This window comes from Entelurus aequoreus, linkage group LG10 (assembly GCF_033978785.1).
Source record: "Entelurus aequoreus isolate RoL-2023_Sb linkage group LG10, RoL_Eaeq_v1.1, whole genome shotgun sequence".
Lineage (NCBI taxonomy): Eukaryota > Metazoa > Chordata > Actinopteri > Syngnathiformes > Syngnathidae > Entelurus > Entelurus aequoreus.
Window position 1 is genome coordinate 57,700,821 of NC_084740.1, and position 18,595 is coordinate 57,719,415.

General features: G+C 36.9%; 1 protein-coding gene across 1 annotated transcript in view; it reads left to right on the plus strand.

Annotated features, from left to right (window-relative positions):
- Positions 1–18,595, plus strand: part of LOC133658836 (proprotein convertase subtilisin/kexin type 5) — a 68,010-nt gene continuing 49,415 nt past the window's right edge. Inside the window, exons 1-4 of the mRNA XM_062061282.1 lie at positions 1–1,401; positions 10,197–10,400; positions 13,637–13,705; positions 13,810–13,852. Of these exons, the coding sequence (XP_061917266.1) occupies positions 1,107–1,401; positions 10,197–10,400; positions 13,637–13,705; positions 13,810–13,852 (611 nt within the window). The 5' untranslated portion in view covers positions 1–1,106. The remainder of the gene's footprint in view (positions 1,402–10,196; positions 10,401–13,636; positions 13,706–13,809; positions 13,853–18,595) is intronic.

Here is an 18,595-nt window from a genome sequence, read left to right on the forward strand (position 1 = left end):
GACATTACAGTGCCTTTTATCTCCACGACAATACATCGACGAAGCTCTTTAGCATCTTTAGCATGAGCTAACGTGATAGCATCTGTCTCAAATGCAGATAGAAACAAAATAAATAAATCTCTGACTGGAAGGATAGACAGAAGATCAACAATACTATTAAACCATGTACATGTAACTACACGGTTAATAGATCTCAGCCTGGCAAAGCTTAACAATGCTGTTGCTAACGACGCTAAGGCTAACTTAGCCACCGGAGCTATGATAAAAACATTAGCGCTCCACCTACGCCAGCCAGCCCTCATCTGCTTTGCTCAGCAACACCCGTGCTCACCTGCGTTCCAGCGATTGACGGCGCGACGAAGGACTTCACCAGATCATCCGTGCGGTGGGTCTGCTAGTATCGGCTAGGCGTCTGCTAGCATCGGCTAGGCGTCTGCTATCCGAGTAAGTGGTCTTTGTGTTGCTACAGCCATCTACAACGTTCTTCTTTGCAGCCTCCATTGTTCATTAAACAAATTGCAAAAGATTCACCAACACAGATGTCCAGAATACTGTGGAATTATGAAATGAAAACAGAGCTTTTTTGTATTGTATTCAATGGAGAAGGCATACCTCTGTTCCTCGGGCTACGTCACGCGCATACGTCATCCTTCGAAGGCTTTTTCAACCGGAAGTGTGGCGGGAAATTTAAAATGGCACTTTATAAGTTAACCCGGCCGTATTGGCATGTGTTTCAATGTTAAGATTTCATCATTGATGTATAAACTATCAGACTGCGTGGTCGGTAATAGTGGGTTTCAGTAGGCCTTTAAAAACCAATTACAAACAAAACAAATCTAAAAATGTACAAAAACGTACCTTTTTTTTATTTGCATAGTATGTATATATTATTAATGTTGTCAATACAAATCTTTATATATCTACAAAGGGTGGTCCTAAAGAGGTAGGCCTTTTTCAGAGGTCTCAAGAAGGTAAGAAATACAAGAATGAGTGTGTGGGCGTGTGAGTTTGTGTGTGCGTGTGTGTGTGTGTGTGTGTGTGTGTGTGTGTGTGTGTGTGTGTGTGTGTGTGTGTGTGTGTGTGTGTGAGAGTGCCTCACTGGCTGCATGCACTGCGTCGGTGGGAGTCGGTCAGCAGCGCTGCCTCCTCTTCCCCACTTGCTGCCGCACATAAGTCCCCCGGCTCCCACGGCAATGAGGTCCCTCTTCGTCTTCCGCTTCTTCTCCGGTGCGATCCGGATCATCTTCCTCCTGTGTTGCTGTGTTTCTCACGCTGGCTGCAAAGCTCCATCGCCTTGCCCGAGTGGACAGTTTCTGTTGAAGAGCCAGTGCGTCCTCTGTCATCCCACCTGCTTTGAGTGCCAGGGGCATGAGCTGTTTGAATGCACTACCTGTGGAGTGGGTGAGTAAGAATGTCCAGTAAAGTTGGATCGACTAAAGAAAAAGCATATAGGAGAGCTGGGCAAATATTTTGACCCGGGGGGGCCACATTGAGAGAAGAAAATGTGTCTGGGGGGCCAATGTGTATGTGTGTATAAATGATATATACACATTTAGCTGTAAAAATATGCTGTACGGTATGTGTGTTTGGCTCCCTTTTTTTCAGGAAGACTAATACCATTGATTGATTGATTGAGACTTTTATTAGTAGAGTGCACAGTACAGTACATATTCCGTACAATTGACCACTAAATGGTAACACCCCAATACGTTTTTCAACTTGTTTAAGTTGGGGTCCACGTTAATCAATTCATGGTCAAAAGCCAAAATTCACAATGTCCGATAGAGTTCTAAAAACGTTATGACAGACCACCTCAAAAAACGGAATGGAATTTTACAGTTTTTTTTTACTGAATGGGACACCCAAAATGTACATTAAAATAATGAAAGTGGGATTTACAATATTAACTATGAACTAGTGCTGTCCCGATACCGGTACCAAAGTGTATTTCAATACTTTTCAATACTTTTCTAAATAAAGGGGACCACAACAAATTGCATTATTGGCTTTATTTTAACATAAAAATCTTACGGTACATTAAACATATCTTTCTTATTGCAATTTTGTCCTTAAATAAAAAACTGAACATACTAGACAACTTGTCTTTTAGTAGTAAGTAAACAAACAAAGGCTCCTAATTAGTCTGCTGACGTATGCAGTAACATATTGTGTCATTTATACACCTATTATTTGGTCAACATTATTAAGGGCAAGTGATAGAAAATAAATTATTAATCTACTTGTTCATTTACTGTTAATATCTGCTTACTTTCTCTTTTAACATGTTCTATCTACACTTCTGTTAAAATGTAATACTCACTTATTCTTCTGTTGTTTGGATACTTTACATTAGTTATGTATTTATTTTTTGTTTTTATTCAGTCATTGGTGGAGCTAAGGATAATATTTGAATATTGTTTTTAATATCGTTGTGCAGCACTTTGGAAACATTCTGTTGTTTAAATGTGCTATATAAATAAAGTGGATTGGATTGGATAATTTTGGATGATACCACACATTTAGATATCAATCCAATACCAAGTAGTTACATGATCATTCATTGGTCATATTCAAAGTCCTCATGTGTTCAGGGACATATTTACTGAGTCTTTAAACATAATAATATAAATAAAATAAAAAAACAAAAAAGATTTTGTGATGCTAAAAAATATCGATGTAATCATAGTAGTATTGACTAGACTAGTAACGGCCGGTACTTTTTAGAGGCGGTATAGTACCGAATATGATTCATTAGTATCGCGGTACTATACTAATACCGGTATACCGTACAACCCTACTATGAACAATAAAACACTGAATATTAACAACATATGAACGTCACTCCTCCTATACTTCTCAGACCAGCTCACCGATAGACATCTTTTACCATCAAGCAAAACACAACAAAAATGTAAAAAACAGCAAAATATGAACGCAAAGTGTAATACACACCTACAATACGATATAATATCACTTTTATGCAGAACTTTGTTGTGAAAATCTGCTTCCGCATCTGTTTCTGACACATGTGTTTGGAGCTGGCTGCTCTGTAAACAAACCTCACCCACTCTGTTTTGTTCCTGGTCTGAGCTGCTGTGACGTAGATTACCGTAATAACTCCTATAACACCCAAAAGCGCAGATTTCAACTATTGAAATACTTTCTATAGTTCAAGACTTACGGTAATTTAAAAACAGCACTGCACATCATAATGGCGGCTACAGTTTTGATGTTAAAGGTCCAAAAAAATTATGTAGAACGTCCGGCGGGCCGAATTGAAAATCTTAATGGGCCGCATGTGAGGCGTGGGCCGTATTTTGCCCAGGTCTGGTATACAGTGCATACCAGACCTGGGCAAAATACTATACTGTATACTATACAGCAGGGGTCACCAACGCGGTGCCCGCGGGCACCAGGTAGCCCGTAAGGACCAGATGAGTAGCCCGCTGGCCTGTTCTAAAAATAGCTCAAATAGCAGCACTTACCAGTGAGCTGCCTCTATTTTTTAAATTGTATTTATTTACTAGCAAGCTGGTCTCGCTTTGCCCGACATTTTTAATTCTAAGAGAGACAAAACTCAAATAGAATTTGAAAATCCAAGAAAATATTTTAAAGACTTAGTCTTCACTTGTTTGAATAAATTCATTAATTTTTTTTACTTTGCTTCTTATAACTTTCAGAAAGACAATTTTAGAGTAAAAATACAACCTTAAAAATGATTTTAGGATTTTTAAACACATATACCTTTTTACCTTTTAAATTCCTTCCTCTTCTTTCCTGACAATTTAAATCAATGTTCAAGTAATTTTTTTTTTTTTATTGTAAAGAATAATAAATACATTTTAATTTAATTATTCATTTTAGCTTCTGTTTTTTCAACGCAGAATATTTGTGAAGTATTTCTTCAAACTTATTATGATTAAAATTCAAAGAAATTATTCTGGCAAATCTAGAAAATCTGTAGAATCAAATTTAAATCTTATTTCAAAGTCTTTTGAATTTCTTTTAAAAATTTTGTTCTGGAAAATCTAGAAGAAATAATGATTTGTCTTTGTTAGAAATATAGCTTGGTCCAATTTGTTATATATTCTAACAAAGTGTAAATTGTATTTTAACCTATTTAAAATATGTCATAAAATTCTAAAATTAATCTTAATCAGGAAAAATTACTAATGATGTTCCATAAATCCTTTTTTAAATTTTTTTCAAAAAGATTCAAATTACCTAGTTTTTCTCTTCTTTTTTTCGGTTGAATTTTGAATTTTAAAGAGTCGAAATTGAAGATAAACTATGTTTCAAAATTTAATGTCATTTTTTTCGTGTTTTGTCCTCTTTTAAACCGTTCAATTAAGTGTAAATATAATTAATTATTAATAATAACATAGAGTTAAAGGTAAATTGAGCAAATTGGCTATTTCTGGCAATTTATTTAAGTGTGTATCAAACTGGTAGCCCTTCGCATTAATCAGTACCCAAGAAGTAGCTCTTGCTTTCAAAAAGGTTGGTGACCCCTGCTATACAGTATAGTTTTGCTTATATGGGATGGGACTTTTTTTTTTTTTTACAATGAAAGAATATTGACATTCTTGCTACTCCTGTCTGTCTGATGTGTATTGTAGTGCTTATCTTTATAGAGCGAATACATTGATCATTGTTTCATCATAGCTTGCTGTATAGCTTCTTCTATTTGACCTTATATAGATAAAGGAAGATAAGAACATTCCTATCAGGTGAATTCAAAATGTAATGGATGACCAGTAAAAAACATTCCAAAGTAGTTTGTGGTTTAACATTTACCCTTGTTAAACAGTCACAGGTGCCCTTCCTAGCATCTCAAGTCACAGCAGTACCATTGACATTCTTAAAAAAGTGTAGGTGTGATCATTTTTCTCTAGCATTTTCTGTGTAATCTGATCGTGTCAGAATAGGCTCTTTGTTATAATCCGAGGGAAAGGGAAAAAAAAATATCCCCTTTGGCTAGAATTACCTGAGCAGTTCACTGGGCTTAACCGCTCTGCTTCACACAGACTTGTGTGGTTGTCACAGTCGTATTCTGCAGTATAGTGATTGTTTTATGCGGTCCACAGCTTTGATGTTGTTTATCAAAGAGCATGAAACATCACGGTCCTCGCCAGACTCTGCAATGTCTATTGTTATGTAGTATGTGTAGAGCAGGGTCAATAGCGGGTGCAGCCTGTGGTTACTCTTCTGTCCCAACTCAACTTTTTAAGATAGTACTGTGACCCAGCTGCTTCTAGGGGTCCCTCAGGTGTCAATGCTTAGCCCACAGCATGTATGAGCAACGTAGGGCTTAGCAAGTTGTGTACAATAGCACAACACAAGGTTTTGTATCCGAATTTGAGGTTCTCAGTAAGTGAGACATGATATGCATTGGCTATGTTTACATGCGCAGATATTCCTGTATTAAATCCGAATACAGTATTGTAAATATTTGGGAACATTTTAAGACATGTTAACACCTTTTGTATGTTTGGCGACTCCGATTAAAAACCTGATTCCGATTCTGTATCAACCCAAGGTTAGGTTTTATTAACTCGTAAATTGGAAAATGTTCCCTGACTGAGAATCGAACACGAGTTAAAGCAGATCTGGGCACATGCGGCCCGTTAAATATTTTCAATCCGGCCCGCCGGACGTTCTACATAGTTTTTTTTAGACCTTTAACATCAAAATGGGACACTCAAAATGTACATGAAAATAAAGAAAGTGGGATTTACGATATTAACTATGAACAATAACATCCTTCATACCGACAGCCATCAGACTGTATAATGAATATGTTCCTTTGACTGTACATGTACTGTAAATGTATAACCTATTTATATTATTCACATGTGAATAATGTTGTATAATAGACAGTATTTATCTTATTCACATGTGAATAATGATGTATAATAGACTGTATTTATATTATTCACACGTGAATTATGCTGTGTAATAGACTGTATTTATATTATCACATGTGAATAATGCTGTATAATAGACTGTATTTATATTATTCACATGTGAATTATGCTGTATAATAGACTGTATTTATATTATCACATGTGAATAATGCTGTATAATAGACTGTATTTATATTATTCACATGTAAAAAATACCTAAGTGTTTATTGTCTATTGTGAGCAAACTGTGCTGCTGAATTTCCCCCAGGGATCAATAAAGTACTTTGTATTCTATTCTATTCTATTCTAAAACTGTCGCCACCATTATGATGTGCAGTGCTGTTTTTTAATGACCGTAAATCTTGAACTATACAAAGTATTTCAATGGTCAAAATCTGCGCTTTTGGGTGTTATTGGAGTTATTACGGTAATCTATGCCACAGCAGCTCAGACGAACAACAAACCAGAGTGGGCGGGGTTTGTTTTCAGAGCAGCCAGCCCGAGAAACGCATGTATCAGGAACAGATGCGGAAGCAGATATTTACATGATAATATATCATATTGTAGGTGTTTATTACACTTTGCATTCATTTTTTGCTGGTTTTAAAATTTGTGTTGCGTTTTGCTTGGTCTGAGAAGTAAAAGAGGAATGACGTTTATATGTTGTTAATATTCAGTGTTTTATTGTTCATAGTTTATTTTGTAAATCCCACTTTCTTTATTTTAATGTACATTTTGGGTGTCCCATTCAGTAAAAAACTATAACATTCCATTCCGTTTTTTTGAGGTGGTCTGTCATAGAACTCTATCGGACATTGTGACTTTTGGTATTAGTGTTCCTGAAAAAAAGGGACCCAAACACACATACTGTACAGCAGATTTTGACAGCTAAACGTGTAAATATAATTTATACACACATACACATTGGCCCCCCCAGACACATTTTTTTCTCTCAATGTGGCCCCCCAGTCAAAATATTTGTCCAGCTCTGAGTTAAAGGGATCTGCGCTTTTTTTTGGAATCACAATCATTATGAGAGACAAGAACATGCATGTCTTTTTTTTTTTTTTTAAGATTTTAAAGATGGTAAAAAATTAGAGATGTCCGATAATATCGGCCTGCCGATATTATCGGCCGATATATGCATTAAAATGTAATATCGGAAATTATCTGTATCGTTTTTTTTATTATTGGTATCGTTTTTTTTTTTATTAAATCAACATAAAAAACACAAGATACACTTACAATTAGTGCACCAACCCAAAAAACCTCCCTCCCCCATTTATACTCATTCACACAAAAGGGTTGTTTCTTTCTGTTATTAAAGGCCTACTGAAATGAATTTTTTTTATTTAAACGGGGATAGCAGATCTATTCTATGTGTCATACTTGATCATTTCGCGATATTGCCATATTTTTGCTGAAAGGATTTAGTATAGAACAACGACGATAAAGATTGCAACTTTTGGTATCTGATAAAAAAAAGGCTTGCCCTTACCGGAAGTAGCGTGACGTAGTCAGTTGAACATATACGCAAAGTTCCCTATTGTTTACAATGATGGCCGCATGAAGTGAGAGAGATTCGGACCGAGAAAGCGACAATTTCCCCATTAATTTGAGCGAGGATGAAAGATTTGTGGATGAGTAAAGTGCAAGTGAAGGACTAGTGGGGAGTTGAAGCTATTCAGATAGGGAAGATGCTGTGAGAGCCGGGGGTGACCTGATATTCAGCTGGGAATGACTACAACAGTAAATAAACACAAGATATATATATACTCTATTAGCCACAACACAACCAGGCTTATATTTAATATGCCACAAATTAATCCTGCATAAAAACACCTGCGTGTTTGTTACGCTAGCTCCTAGCTCCTCTGCTAGCTCCTAGCTCCATAGAACACGCCAATACAATTCAAACACCTGATCAACACACACAATCACTCAGCCCAAAAGACCGTTCACCTAACCCAAGGTTCATAAAGCTTATATATTTTTAAAAAGTTACGTACGTGACGCGCACGTACGGTACGGTACGTGTTATGCTAGCTCCTAGCTCCTATGCTAGCTCCTAGCTCCATAGAACACGCCAATACAATTCAAACACCTGATCAACACACACAATCACTCAGCCCAAAAGACCGTTCACCTAACCCAAGGTTCATAAAGCTTATATATTTTTAAAAAATTACGTACGTGACGCGCACGTACGGTACGGTACGGTACGTGTTATGCTAGCTCCTAGCTCCTATGCTAGCTCCTAGCTCCATAGAACACGCCAATACAATTCAAACACCTGATCAACACACACAATCACTCAGCCCAAAAGACCGTTCACCTAACCCAAGGTTCATAAAGCTTATATATTTTTAAAAAGTTACGTACATACGCAAAAAAAAGTTGCGCACATACGGTCAAGCGATCAAATGTTTAGAAGCCAAAGCTGCATACTCACAGTAGCACGTCTGCGTCTTTGTCATCCAAATCAAAGTAATCCTGGTAAGAGTCTGTGTTGTCCCAGTTCTCTACAGGCGTCTGTGTATCGAAGTCAAAAGTCCTCCTGGTTAGAGTCTCTGTTATCCGAGTTCTTCCATCTTGACTGCATCTTTCGGGAATGTAAACAAAGAAGCGCCGGCTGTGTACTGTTGTGGCTGACTACGTTCGAAAAATACGTCCATTTCGCACCGACAACTTTCTTCTTTGCTTGCTCAGCTTCCTTCTCCATAATGCAATGAACATGATTGAAACAGATTCACGAACACAGATGTCCAGAATACTGTGGAATTATGAAATGAAAACAGAGCTTTTTCGTATTGGCTTCAATGTGGAAGGCATACCCGTGTTCGCCGGTCTACGTCACGCGCATACGTCATCCTCAGAGGCGTTTCGAACCGGAAGTTTAGCGGCAAATTTAAAATGTCACTTTATAAGTTAACCCGGCCGTATTGGCATGTGTTATAATGTTAAGATTTCATCATTGATATATAAACTATCAGACTGCGTGGTCGGTAGTAGTGGGTTTCAGTAGGCCTTTAATATTCTGGTTCCTACATATATATCAATATATATCAATACAGTCTGCAAGGGATATAGTCCGTAAGCACACATGATTGTGCGTGCTGCTGCTCCACTAATAGTACTAACCTTTAACCATTAATTTTACTAATTTTCATTCATTACTAGTTTCTATGTAACTGTTTTTATATTGTTTTACTTTCTTTTTTATTCAAGAAAATGTTTTTAATTTATTTATCTTATTTTACAATTTTTTTTAAAAAGTACCTTATCTTCACCATACCTGGTTGTCCAAATTAGGCATAATAATGTGTTAATTCCACGACTGCATATATCGGTTGATATCGGTATCGGTTGATATTGGTATCGGTAATTAAAGAGTTGGACAATATCGGAATATCGGATATCGGCAAAAAGCCATTATCGGACATCCCTATAAAAAATGCTAAAAATATGCGGCTAACGGGAGTCACCGTTGTAGCCTTCAAACCCCTCTACAACAACTTCTAAACCCTCCAGCAACGTTTTATATACACACTGAAAGTATAGAAATAATGTAGTAACAGAAACATTGATAACAATATGTAATATGTTCAATATTTACAGCATTTTGATCATTTCAATTATTTCCGGGACTGATTTATTACGCGCATTGATTTCCGTTTCCATAGCAACGCACGTCTGACTTCTGGCAACATGTGTGTTCCGACTTTTGGAGTCAAGCGTGAGTGTATTTTCTTATAATGGCAGACTTGGTAACAGAAAACAAAGATGACTATTTTTGGACAAATGAGGACTCACAAGCTTATCTTTTTGAAGGTGAATATACTGCTGCTTATAGAAGCGAGCACGAAGGAAGAGTGAAACGTTCGGAAGCCGGGAAAGGGGGGTGAAAACTATTTTGACGCTATAAATATGGAACTTGGACACAAGCTATTTCGACACAAATTGTTTGCTTACCCAGCTGGACCAGACGAACAACTGTCTATCGAGTGAGTCACTTTAATATCGATCATGATACACGCAGCACGTCATGCGTGTTGGTACAACTGCAGTACATACGCAGTCTGGATAGCTCAGCTGTGTACAACCAAAACAAAACATTTCGAAAACCACATAGAACACATTTTATTTTTGCCAAACCTCCTTCATCCCCAACATTTTTGGAAAAGGGATGCCATGTAGGGATTTGTTCAGGTTAATGGCATTATCCTTGGAGAAGAAAATGGATTAGGCGTCACATAAACAGGTGTGTTGTGTTCTTTTCCTCCTGCTCAGATGAAGATGGACAGGAACGTTTCCTCCACCAAGGTCGCTGTCGGACCCACTGCCCGCGGGGACTGTATCCTGACAGGGGTCACTATGCCTGCCTGCCCTGCAAAGCCAATTGTGAACTCTGCACAGATGGCAACTTATGTGCCAAATGTCGAGAACACTACAAACTCCACAATGGGCTTTGCCAAACAGCGCTCTGTGATATAGGTAAACGGGAAGCTAAATCTTGTGTTACAGTTAGTTGCATTGACACACTGTTACTTAAAGGGATCATATTGTGTTTTTTTCTAAATTGAGAACACTTATTTGGGATCTACATAACATGTAATGGTGGTTCTTTGGTCAAATTGTTGCATACATTTTGTTTCACAGACCATCTTCAAGCCATTTCTTCTTATTTACTTAACTCCACTTAAACTGTGTCTTCTCCATGTCAGCCATGTTTTAGTTTTCAGCGCTTCCATATCGAGTCTACAGACTGATACAAGTTAGAAGCAGTGATGGGCAAGCTACTTGGAAAATGTAGTTAGCTATGCTACAAGTTACCCCCAATTAAATGTGGCTAAGCTACAGGGGAAGCTATCCCCAGAGAATTGTAGCAAGCTCAATGGCAAAATTAGCTTGCTGCACATATATATATATATATATATATATATATATGTATATATATATATATACATACTGTATATGTGTTTATCTAACCCTAACCATAGCCCTAAACCTAACCCTAACCTTAACCCCCTAAGGGTTATGGTTAGGGTATGTATACATATATATATAAATACTGTATATATATATATATATATATATATATATATATATATATATATATATATATATATATATATATATATATATATATATATATATATATATATATATATATATATATACATACATATATGTATGTATATATATACATATACATACATATATGTATGTATGTATGTATGTATGTATATATATATATATATATATATATATATATAAATATATATATATATATATACATACATGTATGTATGTATGTATGTATGTATATATATATATATATATATATATATATATATATATATATATATATATATATATATATATATATATATATATATATATATATATATATATATATATATATATATATATATATACATATACATACATATATGTATGTATATACCGTAATTTCCGGACTATAAGCCGCTACTTTTTCCCCTCGTTCTGGTCCCTGCGGCTTATACAAGGGTGCGGCTTATTTACGGCCTGTTCTTCTCCGACACCGACGAAGAGGATTTCGGTGGTTTTAGTACGCAGGAGGAAGACGATGACACAATGATTAAAGACTGACTTTTCATATACCGGTAGGCTGGTTATTTTGATAACGTACAGGTGAGCACTTTGTATTACTTTGCACCGTTGTATTATTTGTACTCTGCACGAATGCTGTTCGCCATGTCAAAGATGTGAAAGTTTGATTGAATGATTGAAAGATTTATTGTTAATAAATGGGACGCTTTGCGTTCCCAAACAGTCATCTCTGTCCCGACAATCCCCTCCGTGGTAGCAGGAACCCCTATATACTACGGTAATTACACATCAAAACCCTGCGGCTTATAGTCGGGTGCGGCTTATATATGGAGCAATCTGTATGTTCCCCTAAATTTAGCTGGTGCGGCTTATAGTCAGGTGCGGCTTATAGTCCGGAAATTACGGTATATATATATATATATATATATATATATATATATATATATATATATATATATATATATATATATATATATATATATATATACTATCGTTCAAAAGTTTGGGATCACCCAAACAATTTTGTAAGATAGCCTTCATTTCTAAGAACAAGAATAGACTGTCGAGTTTCAGATGAAAGTTCTCTTTTTCTGGCCATTTTGAGCGTTTAATTGACCCCACAAATGTGATGCTCCAGAAACTCAATCTGCTCAAAGGAAGGTCAGTTTTGTAGCTTCTGTAACGAGCTAAACTGTTTTCAGATGTGTGAACATGATTGCACAAGTGTTTTCTAATCATCAATTAGCCTTGTGAGCCAATGAGCAAACACATTGTACCATTAGAACACTGGAGTGATAGTTACTGGAAATGGGCCTCTATACACCTATATCGATATTGCACCAAAAACCAGACATTTGCAGCTAGAATAGTCATTTACCACATTAGCAATGTATAGAGTGTATTTCTTTAAAGTTAAGACTAGTTTAAAGTTATCTTCATTGAAAAGTACAGTGCTTCCTCTCCGCTTTGTAGATCTCGGGCCAATCCAATCCAATCCACTTTATTTATATAGCACATTTACACAACAAGAATGTTTCCAAAGTGCTGCACAGCCATGTTAAAAACAATATTAAAAACGATATTAAAAACAATATTAAAAACAATATTATGCTACACCAATGACTGAATAAAAACAAAGAATAAATGAATAGAAAACCAATACAGAGACAATAAAAAAAATAAATATGATTAAAAACGATTTTAAAGGGTAAAACCAATTAAAACAGTAAAATAGACATCAAAATTGATAACCCTCACCCTAACCACACAGGACAACAGAGGACAGAAGACCACACAACTCACGTAGTGTTAAAAGCCAAAGAATAAAAGTGGGTCTTAAGACGAGACTTAAAACACTCCACTGTGGAAGCAGTTTGAAAATGGAGGGGCAGAGTGTTCCAGAGTTTAGGGCCGACCACAGAGAAGGCCCTGTCTCCCCTGGTTTTAAGTCAAGACCAAATCTTCCTGTGGATTACCAATACATCAAAGAAACCGACACCTTCATGTCGCTTCCCATCCCACACAGTGGAGTTTTACAAGCCTTTTGATTGGTAAGATCAAAGACAGCTTTTGTCTTCTCGCCGGGAACTCATGGAAACACAAAGTTTTGAGATAACTTAGATACAATTATTCTGACACCTATTGACTACAATGGCGGACTTGCGCAAAGCTCTTCCGGTAAATCTTTACCATGTATGGAGATATCTGTTTACGGCACCAATGGGGGAAACGTCACAAGTGGGGCGAATTCCAAACAACTCGTTTGGAGGAAGTATGAAGGAGGGCAAGATAGTTTTATAAATATCTCCGAAACCTCCATGGCTTGATTTCAAATTATGCGGATCCCAAATACGCCAAAACAGAATAGAATAGAATGGACTTTATTGTCATTATATTTGCATATAACGAGATTAAGGACTCCAATTTAAGGTGCCATCGTGTCATCGGCGCGCCGCCATCTTGTACTTGATGGCGCGCCGCCATCAGGTACCATTAGTTAGGAAAAGTTGGTTTTGCATAATAGGTCCCCTTTGATGCGATCATTTACCATATTCATTGTATTAAAAATGGAACTTAGATGCAAAGAAGTCATTAGAAATGCTACAGATGGTAAGATTTGCATGTCTGTGTTCCAGGACAGGTTCAGGATCCTGACACCGGCGAGTGCATTGACTGTGAAATAGGCTGTAAAACATGTTCCACAGGTAAAAGTCCTACTTTGGCATTCTTGTGTATTATTGCACTGAAGGTCATGTATATCTATGAAACTCAGTGCATCACTGTTGTCATTCTTCCATTTTTTTTACAGAAGAGCCAGAGATGTGCAACAGCTGTGCCGAAGGTTATTTTCTGTGAGTTTTTTTATTTTCCTTTCATTTGATCTTTTACTGAGTGACAGTTTCTAACTCTCTTATGATGAAGGTGTCTTTAGACATTACTCTGGTTATTTGAAAATAGGATACAATAGAAAGACCTTGAGGGGGAGAAAGTTTTTATACCGTTTAGAAATTGATTCGGAAAGTAAAATGACTGGAATCTCAAATTCAAGATGTCGCAAAACAATCCCGTAATCCATACCCATGATCCTGTAAATATTATAAAGTTAATTAACCTACTCAGTGGCCTAATGGTTAGAGTGTCCGCCCTGAGATGGGTAGGTTGTGTGTGTGACAATCATTGGTACTTTAACTTTAATTTATTTTTACCTGGAGAAGTTTACCAGTCTTAAAACAATCCAGATCAATTAAAATAAAATAAATCTCCTTATCATTTGAAGATGCCAAACAAAACTTCACAGCCAGTGAACAAGAAAATGTTTGTTCGACAGGCTTTTCTCATCATTTCCATGCTAGCCATTCACCGCTATCATGTTAGCATGACCTCAGTAAATCTACAGTATTTGTATATGCTTAACAAATTGTCTGCCTAATAGGGTTACTCGATACTGACAATATATCATATAAATTATATAAATATTAGAGATGTCCGATAATATCGGCCTGCCGATATTATCGGCCGGTAAATGCTTTAAAATGTAATATCGGATATTATCGGTATCGTTTTTTTAATTATCGGTATCGTTTTTTTTGTGTTTTTTTTTGTTTTTTTTTTATTAAATCAACATAAAAAACACAAGATACACTTACAATTAGTGCACCAACCCAAAAAAACTCCCTCCCCCATTTACACTCATTCACACAAAAGGGTTGTTTATTTCTGTTATTAATATTCTGGTTCCTACATTATATATCAATACAGTCTGCAAGGGATACAGCTCGTAAGCACACATGATTGTGCGTGCTGCTGCTCCACTAATAGTACTAACCTTTAACAGTTAATTTTACTAATTTTCATTAATTACTAGTTTCTATGTAACTGTTTTTATATTGTTTTACTTTCTTTTGTACTCAAGAAAATGTTTTTAATTTATTTATCTTATTTTATTTTATTTAAAAAAAAACCAACCTTATCTTCACCATACCTGGTTGTCCAAATTAGGCATAATAATGTGTTAATTCCACGACTGTATATATCGGTATCGGTTGATATCGGTATCTGTAATTAAAGAGTTGGACAATATCGGAATATCGGATACCGGCAAAAAGCCCTTATCGGACATCCCTAATAAATATGAATGGATGACCGGCGATATACATTTTAATGCAATCGTCATATCAAGAAAATGCATGTTGATAACACATTCTTCGCTGTGTCTGCAAATTTGACAATAACAAGCGTACAAACCCATCTTCAACGCAATGTAACGTCCTCGTGAGCGGCTAATGTCCCTCCACAATGCAAAGGCACTTCTAAGTCAGCATTCTCGCTTCCAAGTTTCATCCCTTGAGGACGAGTCATAGCGAAACCTGCTACACTACACACCAGACAAGGATACAATAAGCCATGCTAAATGCTAACCGCTCCAGGTAGAGCTCTTGAATGATACACATATCGAGAGTAACGATACCAAGTATAGTAACAGAATACAGTATGTGTCAGGTAATGCTTTGTCATGCTTTTTGTTGTTATTCTCTTTGGTTTTGAGTCTGTTTCTGTTTCAGCGCTTCTTGCTTTGTTTATGTTCTGGTTGCTAGGTGCGCTGATCACACACACTAGTTTCTGTTTATTAATTAGTGTCCCCACCTGCTGGCGGCACTAATTACGCTCTCTTCTATGCCTGTCTCGCCGTTCACACTATGCAACAATTACTTTGGTTTCCTTGTGCCTATTTTCTATGCGACAATTACGTGGGTTTGCTTTTGGCTACTATTTGCTCAATGCTACGGTAAGACTTACTTGTTGTTCGCTCTATGCAACAGTTCACGTTTGCTAACCTCGCCCAGCTTTTTCTGTTCTTTCTGTGCGCTTCCAAGCGGCACGTCGTTTTTGCTTTTCACCTTGTATATGAAATTAAAAGACTGACCGTTTCCTGTCGTTCTGCATCCTGGGAACACGACTGTCGCTGTATTGGACCACCTCATAACAATACGGTCGATACCACAGTTGTTAGATCGATAATTGTTCACTGCGGAAGTCTTTATGTGTGGGTTCCCCGGGGACCGACAGAATCCTCGTGACCCAAGTCCGGGGTTCAACAAGTCTTTTATTTTCCTTTTTTATGTTGGGCAACGTTCTCGGTTTGTCTCGCTCGCGGCCTCCTGCTCGCTCGTGCGTGTCTGCTCCTCTCTCCCCCTCATGACCTCGGACGCTGCTGATAAAGGAGACAGGTGATTAGATAACTAGCCCCAGCTGGGCAATCTACTCACCTGTCAGCTGGGCTTCGAAGCCGGGCCATACACACTCCCTTCCCGCAGGAGGCGCGCCGACCACGCCCCCCTCCACATTCACTATCTCAAAAAATTTAGTTGTTTTTGTTATTTTTTACAAACCCAGAAAAGAAGTCCCTGGTCACAGGGGTGCTTTAACAGCAAAAAAGTAAATATTTAAATCAGAGCCAATAGTAGGAAATCTTTTAAATATTTAATTGATATTGTTACACCAACATCCTGTGTTTTTGTCTGATTATAATTGTGATAAAAAATGTAAATCATTCAATGATTTAAACATTTCAAGTATGAGTATTAGCATTAATACAACCAATACTGCCCCTGTAATTACTTGGTATTGGACATCTACATTTGTGGTATTGCCTAAAGCTAATGTAAAGTATCCAAACAACAGAATAATAAGAATAATTACATTTGAACATAAGCGTAGATAGAACCATCTAACAACAGAAAGTAGCCAAAATATTAACATTGAATTATCAAGTGAATTATTAATATTTGAACAAAGTAATACAACCGCAAATGATGCAATATGTTACGGCATACAGTACGTCAGCAGCCAAATTAAAGGCCTTTTTAACCCGTTTTGAAATGGTTCTACCAAATTGCATATTGTGGTACATACTGTATTGTTATCAGAGGAGGCTGCAATATATTTTGCGGTGTCGAGAACAGTGGGATGTCAGGTTGAAGAGAGGAAAAGCGTGCAGGCGTGTTCAGGGGTTAAAATGCGTGCCTATTGCTCACTTTCCGGTAGGGTTATACGTTATACCGGTACTAGTATATAGGGATGATGTTTGATAAGGAATTATCGAGTTCGAGCCTATTATCGAATCCTATTATCGAACCGATTCCTTATCGATTCTCTTATCGAGTCCAGATAGGTTGTTGTATATGGAAAAAAACACACAATATTTGGTTTAACAAAAGCTCACTTTTATTATATAATAAAAAAAATAAAATCGAATAAATAAATAAATATTGACTGTTACCCACCTAAAAAAATAAAATAAAATAAATAAATATTGACTGTTGTTACCCAAAGTATATTAAGTGGGATTTTTCAGAGAAACAAATATATACAGTAACACAAAAACAAGCTGTCTCTGTGATCACTATAGGTGTATAAATAATAATATAGTGTTAAATAAAATCAGTCCCTTGGGCACAAAACTGAAAATAATACAGCTCTCCAAAAAGTGCAATTCTGCTGCTATTTGACATAACTGTTTGTTATGACGCTTTGACATTTTTGCACTTTATTTCTTTATTGAAAGAAAATTCTATGAAGAGAAAAGTTGTTTGCAAATGTGGTTACAATGCTAAAAAATGAAAAGTTAAAGCTAAAAAAAGAAATACACTTTATTGAGTTAACATTATTTCTTTATAGGGGGAAAAATGTTATGAGCTAGAGAATATAACAACTACACTACCCAGCATGCAACGGGAGTTACGAGCATGCGCTGTAGCCCCGAAAAGTGTTGCATGTTGCCACGCTGTGAAAGTAAACGTCAAGAACTCAGCCAACACGCCTCGTCTGCATTATTTATAATTAGACAAACAACACATCTACAGTGTGATTTTGTTTTGTTTACGAGGAAAGAAAAACAAAAGTTAAAAAAGGGAGATGTGTTGTATATATATGTATGTGCTGCGGTTGCTTTAAGAACGTTGCGACAGCTGCCGTAAAGGAGGTGCGTTGCTAGCCTGGTTGCTATGTTTCCGGTTGGTGGTAAAAGTGTTCGTCATGTGTTTTACCCTGCTAAAATCTCTCAGTAAAGTTATTCGATGGATTATAGCTTTTGTTTTGAACTTTATTACACCTTGGAGCACTTTATCCCGTCCATTATTTTCCTGCTTTCGCTATCTGCGCCTAATGACTGAGCTACGTGACGTCATTTCTTGTGATGTCTCACGGAGCATTACTGGTCGGGACGGGATTCAAATAAAGAATCAACTCTTTTTCTTTATCATAGTGGTCTCGATAACGGGTACCGGTTCTCAAAAAGGGATTCGAGTCCGAGGACTCGGTTCTTTTCTTATCAAACAACCGGGAAAACCGGTTTCGAGTATCATCCCTACTAGTATAGTACTGCGATACTAATGAATCATATTCGGTACTATACCGTCTCTAACAAGTACCAGTCCCCGCCTCCCTTTTTTTTTTTTAACGGGCATGACGGCGCCTCATCTTCACGTCGTGACTTCGCTAGTTTTACGATCAGAGGAGCTTGTTTGGCAGCACACAATCACGGAGTACTTACAAGCAGACACAGTGTGTAGACAGAAAGGGGAGAACGGACGCAT